Source organism: Somniosus microcephalus, chromosome 8 (genome assembly GCF_052327205.1).
Source record: "Somniosus microcephalus isolate GS21.2 chromosome 8, FLI_Smic_1.0, whole genome shotgun sequence".
NCBI classification, from domain to species: Eukaryota; Metazoa; Chordata; class Chondrichthyes; order Squaliformes; family Somniosidae; genus Somniosus; species Somniosus microcephalus.
Window position 1 is genome coordinate 79,059,033 of NC_140994.1, and position 23,819 is coordinate 79,082,851.

Here is a 23,819-nt window from a genome sequence, read left to right on the forward strand (position 1 = left end):
CCAAGGGCCCTCCCTGTGTGTTGTAAGTTGTTTTCATAGCATCACAGCGATAGGGAGTGTAAGGGCTGCATAGTCGAATACTTAGGTGAATGTGACCATAGAGAGGGAATGGGTAAGGGTGCAGGGATGTCAGTGTCAAGTGAGATGTGGAGGAAGAGGTTGTCAAAGCTGAGTGCTGGTGAGGAGAGGCAATGGGGATCAGATTGAGGGTGATGGGAAAGTTATACTCACTTTTCCAGTGCGCAGAAGGTCATGCACTGCAGACAGGTTCTGCGGCACATAGACAAAGAGTTGACCTCCTGGGCCACTTACATCCACACAGCTTTCGTCTGCTGGGGAGGCTTCTTCCTCGAGGAAGGGAAGAGCACCTCCTTATTTCCTCTTGCTCCCTCCACCAGAGCTTGCAGGGCGGCGTCATCGAACCTTGGTGCAGACTTTGGCCTACTGCTGGACATATTGGCTGGCGGATACTATCACAGCAAAGGGCATAAGGTTTGCAGTCTGCAGAAGAAGCAAGGCTGCTTGCAGGCCTTAAATCCAGCAGCACTGATGACGTCATCGGAGGTGACTTTCAGGATGGAAAGACTAAGTGGGCAGGGGTCCCCACACGCTGGAAATCAATTGCCCAATTAGGGGAAAATCGCATATTTTTCCCACATCAAATTGGAGTCGGGTGGCTAACACGAAAAGCGACTGACACGCCCCCAGCCCACACCAATGGCAAAATCGAGCCCACAGCCTCTGTCACAGGTGGGGCAGACGGTGGTTGAAGGGGTGGGTGGGTGGGGTGCTTGGGTTGACATGCGCTTGGCTTCTGCTTGCTCCCAGCGAAGAGATTTGAGGTGTTCGGCGCCTTCCCGAATGCTTCTCCTCCACTTTGTGCGGTCTTGGGCCAGGTGTTGGTGGGGATGTTGCACTTTTTCAAGGAGGCTTTGAGGGTATCCTTGAAGTGTTTCCTCTGCCCACCTGGGGCTCTCTTGCCGTGTCGGAGCTCTGAGTAGAGCACTTGTTTCCGTCAATCAACATTGTCTAAAACAGATTGGCTGTTCATTCATTCATTTGCTGTTTCCAGAACCTTGTTGTTGGTTGCCATGTTTGGCTCCAATACTTTTGCAGTCCAATCGTTTGTTAAAGGGAAGTTGTAAAATTCCTTGAGATATCCTGAGGGTGTGATAAGGCATTATGTTAATGCAGGTTCATTCTTATTGTAAAAGGAAACACTTGCATTTTATATAGTGCCTTTCACAATCTTCAGGACGTCCAAAGCACTTTACAGTCAATGAAATACTTTGAAGTGTAGGCACTGTTGTAATGTAGGAAACGCGGCAGCCAATTTGCACACAGCAAGCTCCCACAAACAGCAATGTGATAATGACCAGATAATCTGTTTTAGTGATGTTGGTTGAGGGATAAATATTGGCCAGGACACCGGGGATAACTCCCCTGCTCTTCTTTGAAATAGTGCCGTGGGATCATTTATGTCCACTTAAGAGAGCAGACGGGCCTCGGTTTAACGTCTCATCCGAAAGACGGCACCTCCGACAGTGCAGCACTCTCTCAGCACTGCATTGGAGTGTCAGCCTGGCTTTATGTGCTCAAGAGGAATATAATCACAGTGATTGTCATAAAAGAGAACAGTCACCTCAATAAAATCAGAGGAGGTTGGAAGACAAATGCTGAGCCATCGACCTTGATGCTGTAGTCAAAGATTTTGTCAGCAGTTACTAAAAGCTAAAATACTCAAATTACCACCAATTGCAAAATGCGCGTGTATGTTGCATCTTATGTTTTTCTTTCTAAAAAAAACATTGGAACAAGGGTTTCAATGTTGGGATCCAGCATGCAAGGCAGTGTTCAGATACAAAAGTGGTTTCATTAGGACAGGTACAGGTTAATCTTCTGACAAAGATGTCACCTATCCAGGTATAGACAACTTATAGAATCATCGAATGGTTACAGCACAGAAGGAGGCCATTCGGCCCGTGCCGACTTGAAAACCACAATTGAATCTGCCTCCACCACCCTCAGGCAGTGCATTCGAGATCCTGCGTAAAAAAAATTTTCCTCATGTCACCTTTGGTTCTTCTGCCAATCACCTTAAATCTGTGTTCTCTGGTTCTCGACCCTTCCACCAATGGGAATAGTTTCTCTTTATCTACTCTGTCTAGACACCTCATGATTTTGAACACCTCTATCAAGTCTCCTCTCAACCTTCCTTGCTCTAAGGAGAACAACCCCAGCTTCTCCAGTCTAGCCACATAACTGAAGTCCCTCATCCCTGGAACCATTCTTGTAATTCTTTTCTGCACCCTCTCCAAGGCCTTCACATCCTTCCTAAAGTACAATGCCCAGAAATGGACACAATACTCCAGTTGAGGACGAACCAGTGTTTTACAAAGGTTCATCATAACTTCCTTGCTCTTGTACTCTAGCCGTCTATTTATGAACCCCAGGATCCCGTAAGCTTGTTTAACCGCTTCCTCAACCTGTCCTGCCACCTTCAACGATTTGTGCACATATACCCCCAGGTCTCCCTGTTCATGCACCCACTTTTGAATTGTACCCTTTAGTTTATATTGCCTCTCCTCGTTCTTCCTACCAAAATGTATCACTTTGCACTTTTCTGCGTTAAATTTTATCGGTCACGTGTCCACCCATTTCACCAGCCTGTCTTTGTCTTCTTGTTCATCCCAGATTTTCATCACTCCACCACTGGCGCTGTGCTTTCAGTTGCCTAGGCCCTAAGCTCTGGAATTCCCTCCCTAAACCTCTCTCTCCTCCTTTAAGATGCTCCTTAAAACCTACCTCTTTGACCAAGCTTTTGATCGCCTATCCTAGTATCTCCTTATATGGTTTGGTGTCAAATTCTGTTCGATAACGCTCCTGTGAAGCGCCTTGGGACATTTTATGTTAAATGCCAGTTGTTGTTGTTGAGAGCTGATCAGTTAAAATCTCAGAATGTAATGGAGTTATTCCTGAGGTAGCCTCGTTGCATTTTGCAGTGAGGGAAGGAGGCCATTCGGACCATCGTGCCACTGCTGGTTCTCTAAAAGAGATATGCACTTAGTCCCCTTCCATTGTGCGTTCCCCAAACTGAATTCACTGACGTTTGAAAGTATAACTTTCAAAACATCCGAAGTATTTTCAAATGATCTAAATGTAATCTTTTGGGTTCTTTGCAGAAATATATCTTTTAAATCAGACTTAACAATAGTATCAATGAGTTGAGGTCTCCACGACATTAAAAAACAGCCCTGAGTGCCAGAATCTCATTGACACCCACGGTATTTAAATACAATACAATGTCAAAAAATCCAAGAGACAACAGGTAGTGTGACAGAAAGGTCAGTAGCAGATCAATACATTAAGCTGGATATCTTGCCTCACTTGTTTGAGAAGGTGATGCAGAAGCAAGTTGAATGGGTTACAGTTGACTGATGAGGCAGAAAAAGAAATTTAAAAAGCAGTTAGAAACATCAATGATATTTGAGGTTCTGGTGCAGAGTCGCTGGTTCCACAGGTTTTTGTATTTACTCAAGGAAATATTACAGACTCACTTTAAGAACTGTGGGAATGATGGCAGTACATTAGCAACACAATGCATGAACACAGTTGTGGCTCTTTATCTACATTATACAGCAGAGTCTGAATAAAATGGTCAACCGCAACCATTTATCCAATGGTGTCCATACTACTACTGGAGCATTAACAAACAAAATTTGACACCAAACCACATAAGGAGATACTAGGACAGGTGATCAAAAGCTTGGTCAAAGAGGTAGGTTTTATGGAGCATCTTAAAGGAGGAGATTTAGGGAGGGAATTCCAGAGCTTCTCGTCATAGTGGGCAAAAACATTGCCTGGTGTAGCATAATGCGATGCAAACTAATGAGCAGTGAAAATCAGGTCTGTATCAAGAATACGTGACAATTCTCTTTAACTAGCTCTCCCATTCTAGTTGCAACAATAACTCTTGGATGCAAGAGATGACAAACTCAAGGTGCGTTGTTTACAGAAAATTTATTAGTAATTCCATTTTTTGCCAAATATACAGCTATGTGATTTATCTAAATATCTTTTTATCATATTAAATTACAAAAGTAAGCAATCTTCATCAGTTAGTGCTTTTGATTCCTCTGTAAAACAAGTAGCACCCATTACATATCAGCAATTACCCCTGCATTCCATATGTAGCAAAACAAGTTATGCATATAATTCATCACAATCAAAACAAAGATAACAATTCATTATATATTAGAAGATAGATTAGTCAGACTATACTGAGATACATTATGTATGATCGATTATAAATAACCACAGTATATGAATGTGCATTTGCTGCTTTTCTGATACTTTCATACTAATTCCAGCATCATTTCCCATAATACTAAAGTGTCTGTGTGCACGCTCACTAACAAAGGGGGCAATATTCCCACTTGTTGGCCCATCTAGGCTGCAGTTAAAATTGTACTTTATTATCTAAAATTGAGGGAACACATTTTCAAAATGCTCCTGTTAAAAGCAAGTCATTGTTTATCCAAGAGTTCAGCCAGAATACGAGCGCTTTTCTAAATGAACTGTAAAGTAAGGTGACTGATGAATTTGACATTAACTTGTACCAAATTTGGTGCGCAATGTTTTAAAAATAGTTTGAAACTTATGCAAAAGCTGATCCAACTAACAAGGAATGACGGGTAGATTGTTCTGTATTCAAATTTAATGCCCAGTCTCGATAGGCCAACATTAAAAAAGGATGCTGACTCACTGTAAAAATAAGGAAAATTATGTTCACTTCATGTGGCAATAAATTCCTCACTTAATTGGGACTGCGAGGAAGAAACGAAGCCTCTCATAACCTGGCTCCCGATCCCACAGATCCCACCAAAGCTGCACACTGAACGCTGGAGTCGGTGTTAATTTGAATCAAAGCAAATTAAATGAACAACCTCGTTTCACAGTTCGCTCTCAGGTACATTGCAGCAAGCTTCCCTTTGCAACAAGTCAAGCTGAAATTAGATTGAGGTCTGGTGCATGCACCGTTCTCTATTTGATGCCATGCTTCACCACAAACGACAAGTGTGTGCTGATGCAAGAAGAGGCAGCCCATCTTCACCTCAGTCCTCTTTCAATATAATGAAAAGTGAACGCAGTTTCAATCAGTGTAAAATCCACCACTGTGGAAAAAGTCAAGTTTGTATTCAGTATTGATTTGGAAAAACAAAAGAAAAAAGTATGCAGCACCATTTAAGTGAAGCAGTACAATCTGTATCGAACGGTAACTAATTTAATCAAGATTAAGTCTGTGAAAATGTGGCTTATCGATAATTTTAGGTTAGTTTCATCAATGTAAAAGGCAAGAAATTTTAAGGTACTTTAAATATGAAACTGAGCAATACTTTAATTGAAGTATTCTGTAATTTAGCCAGTCAAAATATTCCATATATTTTATATATACATACACTGCATTAAAAGTATTTTTCACCTTTCTATACAGAGCATTTTTAAAAGGTCAAATTTACATACCAGCATATATTATCCTTTTTACAAAACAAATATATTTCATAATTGTAATTTCACAACAGCTCTGCAGCTTGAAAGAATACCAAATAATCCCATTTTGTTCACTACAATCTTTTTTTCTATGAGAGAAATGTTACTGAAAGAAAGCCTCACAGACCATTGTAAGGGGGCCGAGTCTGTGAATGCAGAAGGTTGCACTCGGTATTGCGGTGCAAAACCTTTCTGTGGTTTCATCAATTGAAAGTATGTACACGAGACATTATGTCAAATGCAGAATTTCTGGTACAGTAGAAGCCCACTGATAGGCATGTTGTCACAACTGCTCAAATACAAACTTATTCCAATGCCTTTCACAACAAGTTTCAGAAGGGGAACAGTCTGATAAATGCTTTGCCCATCACAGAGGAGCTCCCATCAGGAGGATTCTACTGTCTTCACACATGCTTTTGACCTGGGGAAAAAAGGCAGTTCAATGGACTCACAGATGCTAACAAGTTTATTAAGTGACAGAATACCTAAATGTTTTCGGGTCCGCTTGCTAACAAATGTAGAACTGTAATGAAATCTTAACGAGGAGCCAGAAAATACTATTAGATTTAACAATCTTCAACAATGTTTTTGAAATAATTAAAAACGAATATGGGTTACAGAACCTTCATTCATCTAAAATATATATTCCACGCCCAGCAGAGAAGCAAAATTCTAGCAGTTGTTTGGTGGAATGGCTTGTGACGAAATTTTATAAAAATAATTTTGAGGTTGCATTGTATACATGGTTACACTAAAATTTACAGCACAAATTGCAAGAGCTGAAAACAAACAATCTAATCCAAGTTAGTGACTGTGACGGTTTACTGGCACTTGAATGCACATTTCCTATGTTACCTAAACTTGCATTGAACAGTGTGAGCCTGAACAGCACAACACGAAGAAATACAGTGATATTACTTGTATAACAGACCTATTAAGAGATGATAAAAAGAAAGATTTGAAATCCTCAAATGTATTCCAAATATATTCCAAAAGATGAAACAGTGTAACGGAATGCCCAACTCCACCAGCTGACGCAGGCTAAGTCAATCATCCCTTCAGCCAGCCATCTCCTCAGTAACACAAACAGCTGTAAATTCACTGGCAACCAGGACTGAATTTTCAATGATTATAAATGGAACCATCAAACTATTAGGTTATGCAGTAAGTCATAGCCAGCACAATTATCAAATTTAAAAACCTTGAGGCAACTAAATTAGTGAATTTCATCTCCTTTTAAATAGAAGTGGAAAGGTGTTCTAAAACGGTTTTTAAAAATTGGCCAGGCCTGTATCACATTCCCCCAAAGAATCCATTCAAAGAGGTGATGTCTCCACAACGCGCCAAGCCCTGGTCGAGCTTACAACCAGCAAAAGGTCTGCCTTCAGACTACACCATGGTAAACGGATTGGTTAGGATTGTATCAATAGGGCCCAGTCTTAGGGGGAGAAATCAATGTAAAATTGGTAGAGGAGCTGGTGAAATTAAGTGAAATGGACAAGTAGCGTGCAAACTAAAGCTTGCTCATATTCCCAACGTCAATGGTTAATTTAGCAGCATCATTTCTTAGACTCCAACTGATTAGGTGAAAACTAACTGAAATGATGCTCTGCTTAAAAACAAACAAGCCATTTCCATCCCTCCCCTTAGGATGTATGTAGATGCTCAGAGGAGGATATAGTTCTGACATCTGGTAGAAAATAATCGAGTCCAAATCATCCACGTTCTTCAAGATCCAAAACAGGCAAGCTGTCAATCATTTTTTGAAGTCTGCACGAATAGTCAGTAGTACTGAGGGATATAACAGGCCTATGAGGAATGTACAGTTGCATAATGTAAACCTCTTAACATACAAAAAAGCATAGTTTACAATTAAAAAATATTTCAGAAATAACTTTTTTTTAGAAAATGCACACATTATTTGGTAAATACATTTAAATGTCTAACATAATCTTTACATGCATTATTCATTTGTACTACATATTACTGCTCTGCCACACTTCAGGTCACAAAATTCACCTCCTGAACCCTGGTAAAATAAGTGATAGCAATGTGGAAATCATTTAAAAAGCAATTAAAATATTGAAAGTACATAGATCTGTGCAAATGTAAACTGTAAATGAAAGGAACCCAATATTCTGAAATCTAGTGCATTTTTAAGAACTGCAAAAAAGGTTTGCTTTTAGTGCTTGCATGTTATGTTCAAATACACATCTTGACTAGCGCCAAGAATTTGGCCATTTTTCATATGGTAAAAACTTGTCGCAAGGTTCCCACCATACAAATGTAAATAATGAAAATTGAAGCAAGCTACCCAGCTAGTAAGAATGAGGGCTATCTTACTGGAGTCACAAGTCAGTTATGGGGACATAAACATACTGTGCAAGTGCAGTTGCTTGTTCATTTAATATTCTAATAGTGAAGGCTAAGAGATCATTCGCTGCTGATCTGAGGAGTTAGTGTTCACGTATTGAATGTTCTTAGACATATGGTCAGCCCAACACAACAACAATTCCTAGCATGCCAGCTTTATAATGGGAGACCCAAACACACAGCAGCCCAGAGGACAATGCGAGGAAATCAAATCAATAACTTGTTAAACTGGGTGTTCAATGTTAACTGTGGAAGTTATTCACAGGATATATCACTTCTCATAGATGAGCAAATGAGACATGTGAACAAGTCAAAGTGTGCTCATTTTGAAAGGAACCCAGCGTTAGGATAGAAGACACTTAAAACTTTGATTAAAATCTCATGGAGCATTTCATTTAGAGGTGCAAGTTGAACTCTAAAGGCCAGTAAATGGATGGACTGCATCAAAAAGAATCTTGCCTCGTCCTCTCTCACCTCAGCTTCTGCAGAACCCAGTAGATGTAAAGAATGAAGGATTTTTTTTTTAAATGTATACATAACATGCATATGTTGCTCTATCCTGCTGTGGGAGTCCAGGTGACTTGATGGTGATATTATGCATTAGCTTTCATTACATTCATAAATTAACAAACCATTGCAAGACTGAAATTCTCCAGGGAATCCTAGCTGAATGTGTCAAAACAAAGAGGCAATTGACAATTTCTATTATACATAGAAAGGACCAAACATTTTATATGAACTGCAGTAATTCAACTGTAAAAAAGGCTAATAAAATACACATCTCCAGAAAAGTTGCAGCAACATCCCCAAAACAATCTTAAGTCTGACTAACCTGGTCTTCACTGAAGATAGAATTAGTCCGTAGGCACAAGTTCCATGCCTAGGATTGGCAGGCAGTTGGTTACATATCTGAAAAACCAATTACCATCATTGAAGTCTGTGGGTTTGTTACAAACAGTGGGAGCTCATAAATTTCCTTGTCAGTAGTTGCTAGGCTTGAGCTGCCCTCTGTAGGTTTTTGGAACTGTTTCAGCGGCTGTCAATGATGAGTTGGTAAATTTTCCTGAGCTATTATAAACATCAAATCAATCACCAGAAGTACTGTACAATGAAAAGCACATACAATACACCTGGAATCACATTATAAACACAAAATGATGCATCAGAACTTGTGCAGAAATCAATATAATTGCTCCTCATTTATTTCCTTGCTCCCAATCTCCCCCCTACCCCCCAAAAATAAAAAATTAATCATCCAGCATATTTCGTAACACACTGATTAAATGTTTCAGCCCATAAATGTACTCCTCGTCTTTTGTGTTGCTAGGGAACACATGTGCAAAGTCTATCATTCTTACATCAACCTCTGGAGGCTCCTGAAGCACGCTGGATGTATGTATCAAATCTTTCTCCAATTGCTTCATTTCATTGCCATTTGGCTGTCCAGGTGAAATGAGAGTTAAGCATTTGCATATGCTGTGGTCTTGCTCTGCATTCTTCAGCTGTAGTGGGACCACGCTTTGATGTGCCCTGAAACACCCCTTCCTGTGAAGTGCGTACATATTGGATAGGCTTTGACCAACTGAGGCCTCTACCATTCCATTCTCGGTAACATGTACATTATTGTTGTATTCCACTACTTCTCCAGTTCGCCTTATTCCCTTTGGTGCTGCTGGTTTGTGGGGCGCATCTCCGTCACCCGTCACTGGCAGCTCAGGCGACCCCTCATAAACAAACAGTAAGGAGCTTGCATAGAAACAGAGCTTATTTTGCTTCTCAAACCACTGCAGTATCTTTTCAATCTCTCGAATACTTGAAGCAACAGCATCCTTCCTCAAACAGCTTCCATCGTGGAAGAATCTCGACAGACCTGCAAAAAGATTGGCAAAATAGTGAGAAAACCATTAAATATCCACCTCAGTATCTACTTTTAATTTTTAAAAAAGGGAAAGAGGAAATCTACGTTTCTTTACTGAATAGCCTTGGTGACATTGTGACAACAATCCAAACAGCAGAACAAATAGATCACACCACATATAATAGGTAAGGTGAGAACTAATGAAAGGTCATCGACCTAAAACTTTAACGCTGTTTCTCTCTCCACAGATGCTACCTGACCTGCTGAGTATTTCCAGCATTTTCTGTTTTTATTTCAGATTTCCAGCATCTGCAGTATTTTGCTTTTGTGAAAGTAAAAAGACTTGCATTTCTAAAGCGCTTTTCACAACCTCAGGACCTCCCAAGGCGCTTTACAGCCAATGAAGCACTTTTGTAACGTTGGAAACTCGGCAGCCAATTTGCTCACAGTAAAGTCCCACAAACAGCAATGTGATAATGACCAGATAATCTGTTTTAGTCATGTTGGTTGAGAGATAAATATTGGCCAGAACACCGGGAGAACACCCCATCTCTTCTTTGAACAGTGCGATGGGATCTTTTACGTCCACTTGAGAGGGCAGATGGGGACCTCGGTTTAATGTCTCATCCGAAAGACGGCACCTCCGACAGTGTAGCGCTCCCTCAGTAGTGCACTGAAGTGTCAGCCTAGATTATGCACTCAAGTCTCTGGAGTGGGGCTTGTACCCACAACCTTCTCACTCAGAGGCGAGAGTGCTATCACTAAGCCACGGCTGACACCTGCTGATACTACCTAGGCTCCTGAAGAATGGGCACCTGTGTAGTGTAACGACATTGTGCACACGGTAGCATAAGTCGGTGTGTTTTGAGAAGAGACTGGACAAAGGGGTGAAAATGATTAAAATCACCATTTTCACAACTGCTCTCACACAGAGTATCAGTATAGTGACAAAATATGCTGCCAGCTGTTTAGGACTTGCATACCATCCCATCAGTACTAACAAGTAAATGTCTCCGGGTTGCCACTCAAGATACAACAAATTATAAAACTTTGCTCACAGTACAGTTCACAGCCAGATGTTTCACAATCTAAACAGTCAGCCTCTATTACCATCCCCATTATCAGTCCCACTTTGGTTCAAGTTGTGAAGAGCATTTGCCACTGACAGTTAAAGCTGCATGCAAATATTTACTACCAGAGAAAGATATTAAATTCACAGCCTTTATATATTCAATTGCTCCACTTCACCACACTGTTTAACTCTCATGTATTCACGTTGTGTAGTTTACAGAGTACATTCTTAATACAGTACTTGATTTCCAGAACAAAAGCTGTCAATTTCTCTAATTATAAAGCTGAAGTTACTAAATGTAATAGAACATTTCCTAAAAACATTCAAATCGCTGAATGATCTAACCGCAAAAGCTAATATAATCACAGGGTTAAATGCCTCCTCCTCCTCAAGGAATGCGCATCTCATTATACCAATTTAGAGGCACTTGTCCATATGCAGGGTTTTACTTCAGTTCACTCAGGGAAATGGTAGTTTTATGGTTTCAGCTTCTCTGCATCTGTTCATGGCCATTACCTTCAGTAAATCTGTTTTGTGGCTCATTGAGTGCCATTTGGCTTCATAGACTGCTACATCACAGGAGGCCAGTTGGCCCATCGTGCCCGTACCAGCTCGTTGGTAGTGCTATCCGATTAGGCCCACACCCCTGCTCTTTCCTCATAGCCCTGTAGCTTTCTTCCATTCAAATATTTATCCAATTCCCTTTTGAAAGTTACTATGGAATCTGTTTCCACCACCCTTTCAGGCTGTGCATTCCAGATCACAACAACTCGCTGCGTACCATACCCATGTTTCAACATGTTGCCTGTGGTTCCTTTGCCAATCACCTTAAATCTGTGTCCTGTGGTTACTGACTTTTCCGCCACTTGAAACAGTTTCTTCTTATTTGCTCTATCAAAACCAGTCCATGATAGAATAGATAGGAAGGACCTATTTCCCTTAGCAGAGAAGTCAAAAAACAGGGGCATAGATTTAAAGTAATTAGTAGAAGGATTAGAGGGGAGTTGAGGAGAACGTTTTTCACCCAGAGGGTGGTGGGGGTCTGGAACTCACTGCCTGAAAGGGTGGTAGAGGCAGAAACGATCATCACATTTAAAATGTACTTGGATATGCATTTGAAGTGCTGTAACCTACAAGACTACGGACCAAGAGCTGGAAAGTGGGATTGGGCTGGATAGCTCTTTGTCGGCCGGCGCAGACACAGTGGGTCGAATGGCTTCCTTCTATGCTGTAAATTTCTATGATTCTATGGGGGAAAAATTCAGTTGTTTGCACCTCCCGCTAGCGTCTTAAGAGGGCACTAATGGGGCGCAAAGCAACTAGCGCCCGGGCGCGGCGATGTTTGCGCCGCTCGCGAAATTAACTAGACATTTTGTGGTGGCGCTAAACACTACCGCCACGATCTCCTGCGTCGGCAGATCATGACGTCAATCGAGTGCGCAACGCCCCGGTAGCGCCCCGGACCGGATATTGAGTGGCGCCCCCTGCCTTACCGCCTGCCGCTAGCAACGACAGGTTGAGGGGAGCGTTTTGCAGTCAGAAAGGGACTGGGGGAGCACTATTTAAAGGTGACCGCTTCCTGCCTTTTTTTGTTGGTGACATTTTTGCACCTCGCATTCTGTGAGAGAGAGAGAGACTTCTGGAGAGATTCAACGCTGTGTGAAGGATTTTCGAGCACTGAGCAGCACTTTGCAGGTTCATTTTGATTTGCCCTTCCTCACTTCGCCAGCGCTCTGAGGTAGCGCCTCGCTCCTCGGCCTTTGCGCCTTAAGACAGGTGTGAAGCGCCTGATTTAGCGCTCCAATCACCTCCAGGGGCGACAAAAGCCAAGTTTCCCATTGGAGGTGATAATTAGCGCCAGGCGCTAAACTTTGCGCGCGGCCGATAATAGCGCCCCAAATGATTCCCCTTATGATTTTGAACATCTCTATCAAATCTCCTCTTAACCATCTCTGTTCTAAGTAGAACCCCAGCTTCTCCAGTCTTTCCAAATAACTGAAGTCCCTCATCCCTAGTACCATTCTAGTAAATCTCTTCTGCACCCTTTCTTACAGCCTTGACATCCTTCCTAAAGTGTGGTGCCCAGAATTGAACACAATACTCCCGCTGAGGCCTAACCAGTGTTTTATAAAGGTTTAGCATAACTTCCTTGTACTCTATGCCTCTGTTAATAAAGAACATAAGAAATAGGAGCAGGAGTAGGCCAATCGGCCCCTCGAGCCTGCTCCACCATTCAATAAGATCATGGCTGATCTGATCCTAACCTCAAATCTTCTATCACTGTGCATCCACCCGAACCCATGTGATCTCCCGGGAGAGGCGAAAAACCAGATAAAGACCCAATGGCCAATTTGGGAGAAAAAAATCTGGGAAATTCCTCTCCGACCCATCTAGGCGATTGAAATTCTTCCAGGAGATCACTCTGTCCCTATATTTTCTACAGTACTTACCTTCTGTAAAGGCGATCTCCACCCCAGCCAGGAACAGGAATAAAACCATCTCCTGAAATCTAACACAGAATTAGAACACAGTAGGAGCAGAACCAGGCTACACGGCCCCTGGGCCCACTCCACTACCCACAGGGCCATGACCATTCCGAACCTAGACTCATGTCCAATTTCCTGCCCGCTCCCCGTAACCCTTAATTCCCTTTACTTCTAGGAAACTATCTATTTCTGTTTTAAATTTATTTAATGATGTAGCTTCCACAGCTTTCTGGGGCAGCAAATTCCACAAACCTACCACCCTCTGAGTGAAGAAGTTTCTCCTCATCTCAGTTTTGAAAGAGCAGCCCCTTATTTTAAGATTATGCCCCCTAGTTCTCGTTTCACCCATCATTGGGAACATCCTCACCGCATCCACCCGATCAAGCCCCTTCACAATCTTATATGTTTCAATAAGATCGCCTCTCATTCTTCTGAACTCCAATGAGTACAGTCCCAATCTACTCAACCTCTCCTCATATGACCACCCCCTCATCCCCGGGATTAACCGAGTGAACCTTCTTTGTACTGACTCGAGAGCAAGTATGTCTTTTCTTAAGTATGGACACTAAAACTGTATGCAGTATTCCAGGTGCGGTCTCACCAATACCTTGTACAACTGCAGCAATACCTCCCTGTTTTTATATTCCATCCCCCTAGCAATAAAAGCCAACATTCCATTGGCCTTCTTGATCACTTGCTGCACCTGCATACTAACTTTTTGAGTTTCGTGCACCAGGACCCCCAGATCCCTTTGTACTACAGTACTTTCCAGTTTCTTGCCATTAAGATAATAACTTGCACTATGATTTTTCCTGCCAAAGTGCATAACCTCACACTTTCCAGTATTGTATTCCATCTGCCAAATCTCTGCCCACTTACTTAGCCTGTCTATGTCCCTTTGCAGGTTTTTTATGTCCTCCTCATTCACTACTTTCCGTCCCATCTTTGTATCATCTGCAAACTTTGATATGTTACACTCGGTCCCCTCCTCCAAATCGTTAATATAGATTGTAAAGAGTTGGGGACCCAGCACTGACCCCTGCGGAACACCACTAGTTACTGGTTGCCAATCTGAGAACGAACCATTTATCCCAACTCTCTGCTTTCTGTTAGATAGCCAATCCTCCGCCCACGCCAGAATATTACCCCCAATCCCGTGATTTTTTATCTTGAGCAATAATCTTTTGTATGGCACCTTGTCAAATGCCTTTTGGAAGTCTAAATACACTACGTCCACTGGTTCCCCTTTATCCACCCTATATGTTACTTCCTCAAAAAACTCCAGCAAATTTGTCAAACATGTCTTCCCCTTCATGAAACCATGCTGAGTTTGTCCTATTAAATTATGTTTATCCAAATGTCCCGTTACTGTCTCCTTAATAATGGACTCTAACATTTTACCAACCACAGATGTTAGGCTAACAGGTCTATAGTTTCCAGCCTTCTGCCTACTGCCCTTTTTAAATAAGGGCGTTACATTAGCAGTTTTCCAGTCTGCCGGGACCTTTGCTGAGTCCAGTGAGTTTTGGAAAATTATTACCAATGCATCCACAATCCCTACCGCTACTTCCCTCAAGACCCCAGGATGCAAGCCATCAGGCCCAGGGGATTTATCCACCTTGAGTCCCATTATTTTACCAAGTACCACTTCCTTAGTGATTTTAATCGTATTTAGTTCCTCCCCCCCTAGAGCCCCCTGTTTGTCCAGTGTTGGGATATTCTTAGTGTCCTCTACTGTAAAGACTGATACAAAATAATTGTTCAGTGTTTTTGCCATCTCCATGTTTCCCACCATTAATTTCCCGGTCTCATCCTCTAAGGGACCAACATTTACTTTAGCCACCCTTTTTCTTTTTATATAACTATAGAAACTTTTACTGTCTGTTTTTATATTTTTTGCTAATTTACTTTCATAATCTATCTTCCCTTTCTTAATCAATCTTTTAGTTATTTTTTGCTGTCTTTTAAAGACTTCCCAATCTTCCATCCTCCCACTAGATTTGGCTACCTTATATGCCCTTGTTTTTAGTCGGATACTATCCTTAATTACTTTACTTAGCCACGGATGGCTATCTTTTCTTTTACACCCTTTTTTCCTCAGTGGAATATATATTTTTTGGAAGTTGTAAAATAACTCCTTAAATGTACACCACTGATCATGTACCGTCTTACCCTTTAATCTATTTTCCCAGTCCACTCTAATCAATTCCGCTCTCATACCTTCATAGTCTCCTTTATTCAAGTTCAGCACGCTTGTTTGAGATCCAACCTTCTCACCCTCTAATTGAATATGGAACTCAACCATGTTATGGTCACTCATTCCAAGGGGATCCTTTACTGGGACATTTTTAATTAATCCTGTCTCATTACACAGGACCAAATCTAAGGTTGCTTGCCCCCTGGTCGGTTCAGTTACATACTGCTCAAGAAACCCATCCCTAATACACTCAATGAACTCATCCTCAAGGCTGCTCTGCCCAATTTGATTTGTCCAGTTAATATGATCATTAAAATCCCCCATAATTATAGCTGTTCCCTTATTACAAGCCTCAACTATTTCCTGATTAATACTCCGTCCAACAGAGTTGCAACTGTTCGGAGGCCTATAGACTACACCCACTAGTGTTTTTTTCCCCTTATTATTCCTTATCTCCACCCAAACTGTTTCACTATCCTGCTCCTTTGACCCAATATCATTTCTCTGTATTATAGTGATTCCTTCCTTTATTAACATAGCCACCCAACCTCCTCTCCCTTACTGCCTGTCCTTCCTGATTGTTAAATAACCTGGTATGTTTAATTCCCAGTCATGGTCACCCTGCAGCCATGTTTCTGTAATGGCCACAAGATCATACCCATATGTCGTTATTTGTGCCGTTAACTCATTCATTTTGTTACGAATGCTACGTGCATTCAGATAAAGAACTTTCAAATATGTTTTGTAACACTTAGTTCCTGTTTTTTCCCTTTTTAGTACTTCACTTTTTGCTCCATACCTTCTGTCCCTTCCTGACACGTTCTGTTTTTTAATTCCCCCACTGCTACCTAAGACCTTCTCTGTTGTCATTTCTATTATTTGCTCTCTAGAAACCTCCCCCCCACTAATTAGTTTAAAGCCCTCTCTACAGCCCTAGTTATATGATTCGCCAGGACTCTAGTCCCAGCACTGGCCAAGTGGAGTCCGTCCCAACGGAACAGCTCCCTCCTGTCCCAGTATTGGTGCCAGTGTCCCAAGAAGCAAAACCCATTTTTCCCACAGCAGTCTTTGAGCCACGCATTTAACTCTTTAATTTTATTTATCCTAGCCATATTCGCTCGTGGCTCAGGTAATAACCCAGAGATTATTACCCTTGAGGTTCTGTTTTTTAATTTGACCCCTAGCTGCTCATATTCCTTTAACAGAACCGTCTTCCTTGTCCTATCTACGTCGTTTGTACCAACATGGACCACGACAACTGGATCCTCCCCCTCCCACTCCAAGTTTCTTTCCAGCCCAGAAGAGATGTCCTTAACCCTCGCACCGGGCAGGCAACACAGCCTTCGGGACTCCCGCTCTTGACTGCAGAGAACCCTATCTATCCCCCTAATGATACTATCCCCTACCACTACAACATTTCTTTTTACTCCCTCCACTTGAATGGCCCCCTGTACCACGGTGCTGTGGCCAGGTTGCTCATCCTCCCTGCAGTCCCCGCTCCCGCCCTCACAGGGAGTAAGAACCTCTCAGTCCCGTGGAATGCACATCTTGTGCCAGTAGGAACTCCAGGACGCTTCCCATGTCCTGAACAACCACATGTGTAGGAAGTGTCGTCAGCTGGAGGAGCTCGAGCTCCGAGTTTCGGAGCTTGAGCAGCACTGGCATCACTGTGGTGCATCCGTGAGGCTGAGAGCTACGTGGATAGCATGTTTCAGGAGGTGGTCACCCCGCAGCGAAAGAGTGTGGAGGCAGAGAGGGAATGCGTGACCGCCAGACAGACAAGGAGGACCAGGCAGGTAGTGCAGGAGTCCCCTGAGTGCATCTCACTCTCTAACCGGTATCGGGTGAAGGCGATGGTTCCTCTGGAGAGTACAGCCTTCTTAACTTGTCCTGCCACCTTCAAAGATACGTGTACATACACCACCAGGTCTCTCTGTTCCTGCACCCCTTTTAAATTGTATCATTTAGTTCATATTGTGTCTCCTCATTCTTCCTACCAAAATGCATCACTTCACACATCTCTGCGTTAAATTTCACCTGCCATGTGTCTACCCATTTCACCAGTCTATGTCCTCCTGAAATCTGTTACTATTGAAGGGAACGATAATGTAGTCGTAATGTCACTGGGCTAGTAACCCAGAGGCCTGGATTAATGATCCAGAGACATGAGTTTAAACCCCGCCATGGCAGCTGGGAATTTAAATTCAGTTAATTAAATAAATCTGGAATAAAAAGCTAGTATCAGTAATGGTAACCATGAAACTATTGGATTGTCGTAAAGACCCATCTGGTTCACTAATGTCCTTTAGAGAAGGAAATCTTACCTGGTCTGGCATATATGTGACTCCAGACCCACAGCAAAGTGGTTGACTCTGAAATAGCCTAGCAAGTCACTCAGTTGTAACTAACTGTTATGAAACAAAAGAATAAGAATGAAACCGGACGGACCACCCGGCACCAGCTATGGACACGGCAATGGCACACCCAGCCCAGTCAACCCTACAAAGTCCTCCTCACCAACATCTGGGGACTTGTGCCAAAATTGGGAGAGCTGCCCCACAGACTAGTCAAGCGACATCGTCATACTCACAGAATACATACCATTCAGCCAATGTCCCAAACTCCTCCATCACCATCCCTGGGTATGTCCTGTCCCACCAGGGGTAGTGGTATACAGTCAGGAAGGAGTGGCCCTGGGAGTCCTCAACATTGACTCTGGACCCCATGAAGGCTTCAGGTCAAGCATGGGCAAGGAAACCTCCTGCTAATTACCACCTACTGCCCTCCCTCAGCTGATGAATCAGTACTCCTCCATGTTGAACACCACCTGGAAGAAGCACTGAGAGTAGCAAGGGCACAGAATGTACTCTGGGTGGGGGACTTCAATGTCCATCACCAAGAGTGGCTCGGTAGCACCACTACTGACCGAGCTGGCCGAGTCCTGAAGGACGTAACTGCCAGTCTGGGCCTGCGACAGGTGGTGAGTGAACCAACACGAGGGGAAAAACCTACTTGACCTCGACCTCACCAATATACCTGTCGCAGATGCATCTGTCCATGGCAGCAGTGACTACCACACAGTCCTTGTGGAGACGAAGTCCCAACTTCACACTGAGAACACCCTCCATTGTGTTGTGTGGCACTACCACTGTGCTAAATGGGATACATTCAGAACAGATCTAGCAGCTCAAAACTGGGCATCCATGAGGCACTGTGGGCCATCAGCAGCAACAGAATTGTATATCCCTCACTCTACCACTACCAGCAACCCTGGTTCAACAAGGAGTGCTTCTGCCAGGAGCATGCCAGGAGCAGCACCAGGCGTACCTAAAAATGAGGTGCCAACCTGGGGAAGCTGCAACACAGGACTACATGCATGCTAAAAAGCGGAAGCAGCATGCTATCCATCCTCAATGATGGTGGAGCCCAGCACGTGAGTGCAAAAGACTAGGCGGAAGTGTTTGCAACCAACTTCAGCCAGAAGTGCCGAGTGGATGATCCATATCGGCCTACTCCCGAGGTCCCCACCATCACAGAAGTCAGGCTTCAGCCAATTCAATTCACTCCACGTGCTATCAAGAAACGGCTGAGCGCACTGGATACAGCAAAGGCTATGGGCCCCGACAACATCCCAGCTATCAGTGCTGAAGACTTGTGCTCCAGAACTAGCCGCGCCTCTAGCCAAGCTGTTCCAGGAAGCTACAACACTGGCATCTATCCGACAATGTGGAAAACTGCCCAGGTATGTCCTGTCCACAAAAAGCAGGACAAATCCAACCCGGCCAATTACCGCCCCATCAGTCTACTCTCAATCATCAGCAAAGTGATGGAAGGTGTCATCGTCAGTGCTGTCAAGCGGCACTTACTCACCAATAACCTGCTCACTGATGCCCAGTTTGGGTTCCGCCAAGACCACTCAGCTCCCGACCTCATTACAGCCTTGGTCCAAACACGGACAAAGGAGCTGAATTCCAGAGGTGAGGTGAGAGTGACTGCCCTTGACATCAAGGCAGCATTTGACCGAGTGTGGCATCAAGGAGCACTAGTAAAACTGAAGTCAATGGGAATCAGGGGGAAAACACTCCACTGGCTGGAGTCATACCTAGCACAAAGGAAGATGGTTGTGGTGGTTGGAGGTCAATCATCACAGCCCCAGGACATCGCTGCAGGAGTTCCTCAGGGCAGTGTCCTGGGCCCAACCATCTTCAGCTGCTTCATCAATGACCTTCCCCCCAACATAAGGTCAGAATGGGGGTGTTCGCTGATGACTGCACAGTGTTCAGCGCCATTCACAACTCCACAGTCCATGTCCGCATGCAACAAGACCTGGACGACATTCAGGCTTGGGCTGATAAATGGCAGGTAACATTTGCGCCACAGAAGTGCCAGGCAATGACTATCTCCAACAAGCGAGAGTTTAACCACCTTCCCTTGACATTCAACGGCAATACCATCGCCGAATCCCCCACTATCAACATCCTGGGGGTCACCATTAACCAGAATCTTAACTGGACCAGCCACATAAATACTGTGGCAACAAGAGCAGGTCAGGGGCTAGGTATTCTGCAGCGAGTGTCTCACCTCCTGATTCCCCAAAGCCTTTCCACCTTCTACAAGGCACAAGTAAGGAGTGTGATGGAATACTCTCCACTTGCCTGGATGAGTGCAGCTCCAACAACACTCAAGAAGCTCGACACCATCCAGGACAAAGCAGCCCGCTTGATTGGCACCCCATCCACCACCTTAAACATTCACTCCCTCCACCACCGGCGTACCATGGCTGCAGTGTGTACCATCTACAAGATGCACTGCAGCAACTCGCCAAGGCTTCTTCGGCAGCACCTCCCAAACCTACAACCTCTTCCACCTAGAAGGACAAGGGCAGCAGGTGCATGGGAACACCCACCACCTCCAAGTTCCCCTCCAAGTCACACACCATCCTGACTTAGAAGTATATCGCCAATCCTTCATCGTCGCTGGATCAAAATCCTGGAACTCCCTACCTAACAGCACTGTGGGAGTACCATCACCACACGGACTGCAGCGGTTCAAGAAGGCGGCTCACCACCACCTTCTCAAGGGCAACTAGGGATGGGCAATAAATGTTGGCATTGCCAGCGACGCTCTGATCCCATAAACAATTTTTTTTTAAATTCTCCTCATTGTCAGCTGTGGCTGAGTTGGTAGCACTCTTGCCTGAGTCAGAAGGTTATAGGTTCAAGTCCCATTCCTTTTCAACTCGCTGAAGTTTGCCCTCCTCCAGTAAAGTATTTTTATGCTTGATTGTTCCTTGTCCTTTTCCATAACTATTCTAAACCTGATATTATGATCACTGTTCCCCAATGCTCCCCCACTTAAACATGCTCCAATTCATTCCCCAGAACTAGATCCAGCACTGCTTCCTTCTTCATTGGGCTGGAAACACACTGATCAAGAAAGTTCTCTTGTACACATTTCAGGAATCCCACCTCTCTTTGCCCTTTACACTAGTGCTACAATAGGTTTCTTTGATCAATACTGCCACCCCACCGCCTCCTTTTTTTCCTTGATATTTATCCCTCAACCAACATAACAAAAACAGATTATCTGGTCATTATCACATTGCTGTTTGTGGGAGCTTGCTGTGCGCAAATTGGCTGCCGCGTTTCCCACATTACAACAGTGACTACACTTCAAAAAGTACTTCATTGGCTGTAAAGCGCTCTGAGACGTCCGGTGGTCGTGAAAGGCGCTATATAAATGCGAGTCTTTCTTTCTTTCTTTCCTATCATTCCTGAATACCTTGTAGCCAGAAATATTAAGTTCCCAATCCTCCCCTTCTTTGAGTCAGGTCTCGGTTATACGCAATAGACTTCATACGCAATTGGGAGCCAGTTAAATGACACACCTTTACTGTGTTTTACAACTGGTGTTTTAAGAGAGTTTCGTTAATACTCGCTTAGCTAGATGGCAACAGACTTTCATAGTGGCAAGCACAGTGTATTCTGAGCAAGTCCATTGAATTACTCTAGATTTATGTTTCATCGATAAGACAGGAAAAAGGATTTGGAAGTTACTGAAGCAACTTTTGGTGCTGTATCACTGAAGGAGTGAGAACAATCACTATATAACAGAGATCACATTGAGCCCGAAGCCATACTTAGAGCTTAACAAAGGCGTTCATTTATAAAAATGGAAAACCAGTTCCAAAGAGTTTTCCTCTACAGGTAAATGAAATGCATTTTGTAATAGTTTTTTTTACATTCTCAAGACCATCGTGTTCCTGGCAAGGCTGTGTTTATTGACCATCCCTTGATGCCCTGACAGGTTATTGGGTGGCACTTTAGAGGGCATGTTAGAGTTAACCCTAGCATGGGATTGGAGTCACACATAGGCTAGACCAGATAGGGCTGCAAAGTTCCCTGCAGGACATTAGTGAAGCCGTTGGATTTTGACTAAGATCCAGCAGCTTTCCATGACCATTTCACAAATGACCAAACATAGAGTTCAATTTCACAACTTGTTGTGGTGAGATTTGAACTCATGACCTGTGGGTTGCTAGTCCAGTATCATACCCACGAGGCTACCATTCCCGAATCAATCAGTCAAGGCAGTAGCTGGGGTGCTGCAATTGGCCTCAGTGCCCCTTGGCTGAGAAGAAAATCGTAAACTAGTTATGCTTCCCAATCAAGTGGCCCCTGCTGGAAAGTGGAACTGTGTGATCAGGTAGGAGAGGGTAAAGCTCCTCTGTGATACTGTTCATGATCAAATGTCCTGCAAACATTCATTGTCTAGGTTCAGCATGAAGAATAGCCACTTGGGTGAGGATCTGGAGGGCTGAAGATTCCCAGAAAACTGTACCCCAGAAGGTAACGATGGTCCTGGACAGCATCAGAAGACACTTTTTTGGTTTAAAAAAAATCAATTGAGATTCTTATAAGTATGTATCTTAAAGTGATTCTAACAGAAACAAGGGGTTTCTAGTGATAGGCACCAATGGGAAGCTGCAGCAATCTGCAAGCTTTAACCATGCGACCTACGCTCTGTAGCTTCTGGGTGTTGAGCAGAACAGCCAAAGGCCACAGAGCAATCGCAACAGAGCTTTCCTCATTCCTGGGCAAGAAATCTGCCCCATCAGCACTTTTATTGGGATAGCGTGTAATGTGTGGGAGAGTGGCGGGCGGGCAGGGGGTGGGGGGGTGTCACAGGGGGAAAAAAATCTTCCCTTCCCAAACACAAAAGCACCAGGCTCTGAAGTCTTGGAGCAGTACTATATGATGTTGTGGGCTTTCACCTGAGGCAAACAAGTTCACCTGTAAGAATCCTGGACAGAGAAAAAAGTCAGTAAATGAATAAAATAATTCACGTGTTATACACTGATGAGGCAAGTAGGATATTCCTGTTGAGCAGGTTGGCTATCAAAGGGAATGTTATTACACTGAAGTAGCTCCAAATCCCATTTATATTCAACACGTCCTACGGCCAACTTCATGGTTCAAATGCAACCCTACATATAAAAAAGTCTCTTTTCTAAAATATTTTATATTTTGCTCACATTTTGAGGTAAAATGTATTCATTTAACTTAAAGAGGAAAGAGAGACAAAGGAAGTCCTTTTAATTTAAAAAATCATTAGAGAGAAAAATACATACAAGAATCTGGATTGATTTTTTTTTAAAAGACACATACATTTTCTGAGCTGCAGATGCTGGGTGTCCCTGACAAGGGGCATCATAAACAATTCTATTGGAAACAAAGGATGAGGGATAAACCATGGCTTCAGACAAATCCAAGTGCCAGTCTGTAGCCACGGGACCCTGGGATTGCAGAGTACCCACCAGTATCACGGTTTGCGGTCTGGTCTGAAGTCACCGCCCCTACTGCTTTCAATGAAGCTGCTCCAGGATGCTCCTGGCCTGCGATGATGAGAAGACTACCAAGGAGATCCAACTCAGTATGCTTCCCCGCAGGTAGTTTGCTATGTTAAAATGACTTTAAAAACTCTTAGGTGTTCCTTCTTTCATATAAAAAGTGAGTAACTGCAATGGTGCAGTGTGGGAACATGACCTTTGACTTCTGGGTTCATATCCATTCCAGTCTGAAGATGAAAGCCTCCTTTCTGCCAGCTATTAGGATCCTAAGTGAAATGAATTTGGCCAGTCTCTACCCAGTTCCAACTCCACAGGACACTGCTCATAACTCGGCGCAGCAAATTGCCATTCTCAGTTAGTTAGACTATATGAATACCTGGTATGGGAAATGAAAAATGTTGCACAAGTGCAGCACAGCAGCTGGTCATTTGAGG

At 43.4% G+C, this 23,819-nt stretch overlaps 1 protein-coding gene across 2 annotated transcripts in view; it reads right to left on the reverse strand.

Annotated features, from left to right (window-relative positions):
- Nucleotides 1-4,003: 4,003 nt before the first annotated feature.
- The window catches only part of ipmkb (inositol polyphosphate multikinase b), a 126,990-nt gene continuing 107,174 nt past the window's right edge, over nt 4,004-23,819 (reverse strand). Inside the window, exons 6-7 of one of the 2 annotated variants that reach the window (XR_015079251.1) lie at nt 8,756-9,793; nt 4,004-7,359 (exon numbers count right to left, since the gene is read on the reverse strand). Coding sequence is in view for 1 of the 2 variants with exons in the window: in XM_085994903.1 (XP_085851029.1) it covers nt 9,171-9,793 (623 nt within the window). In the remaining variant the exon portion in view is untranslated. Of the gene's footprint in view, nt 9,794-23,819 lie in introns of both variants that reach the window. The other variant, XM_085994903.1, reaches the window with a different exon arrangement.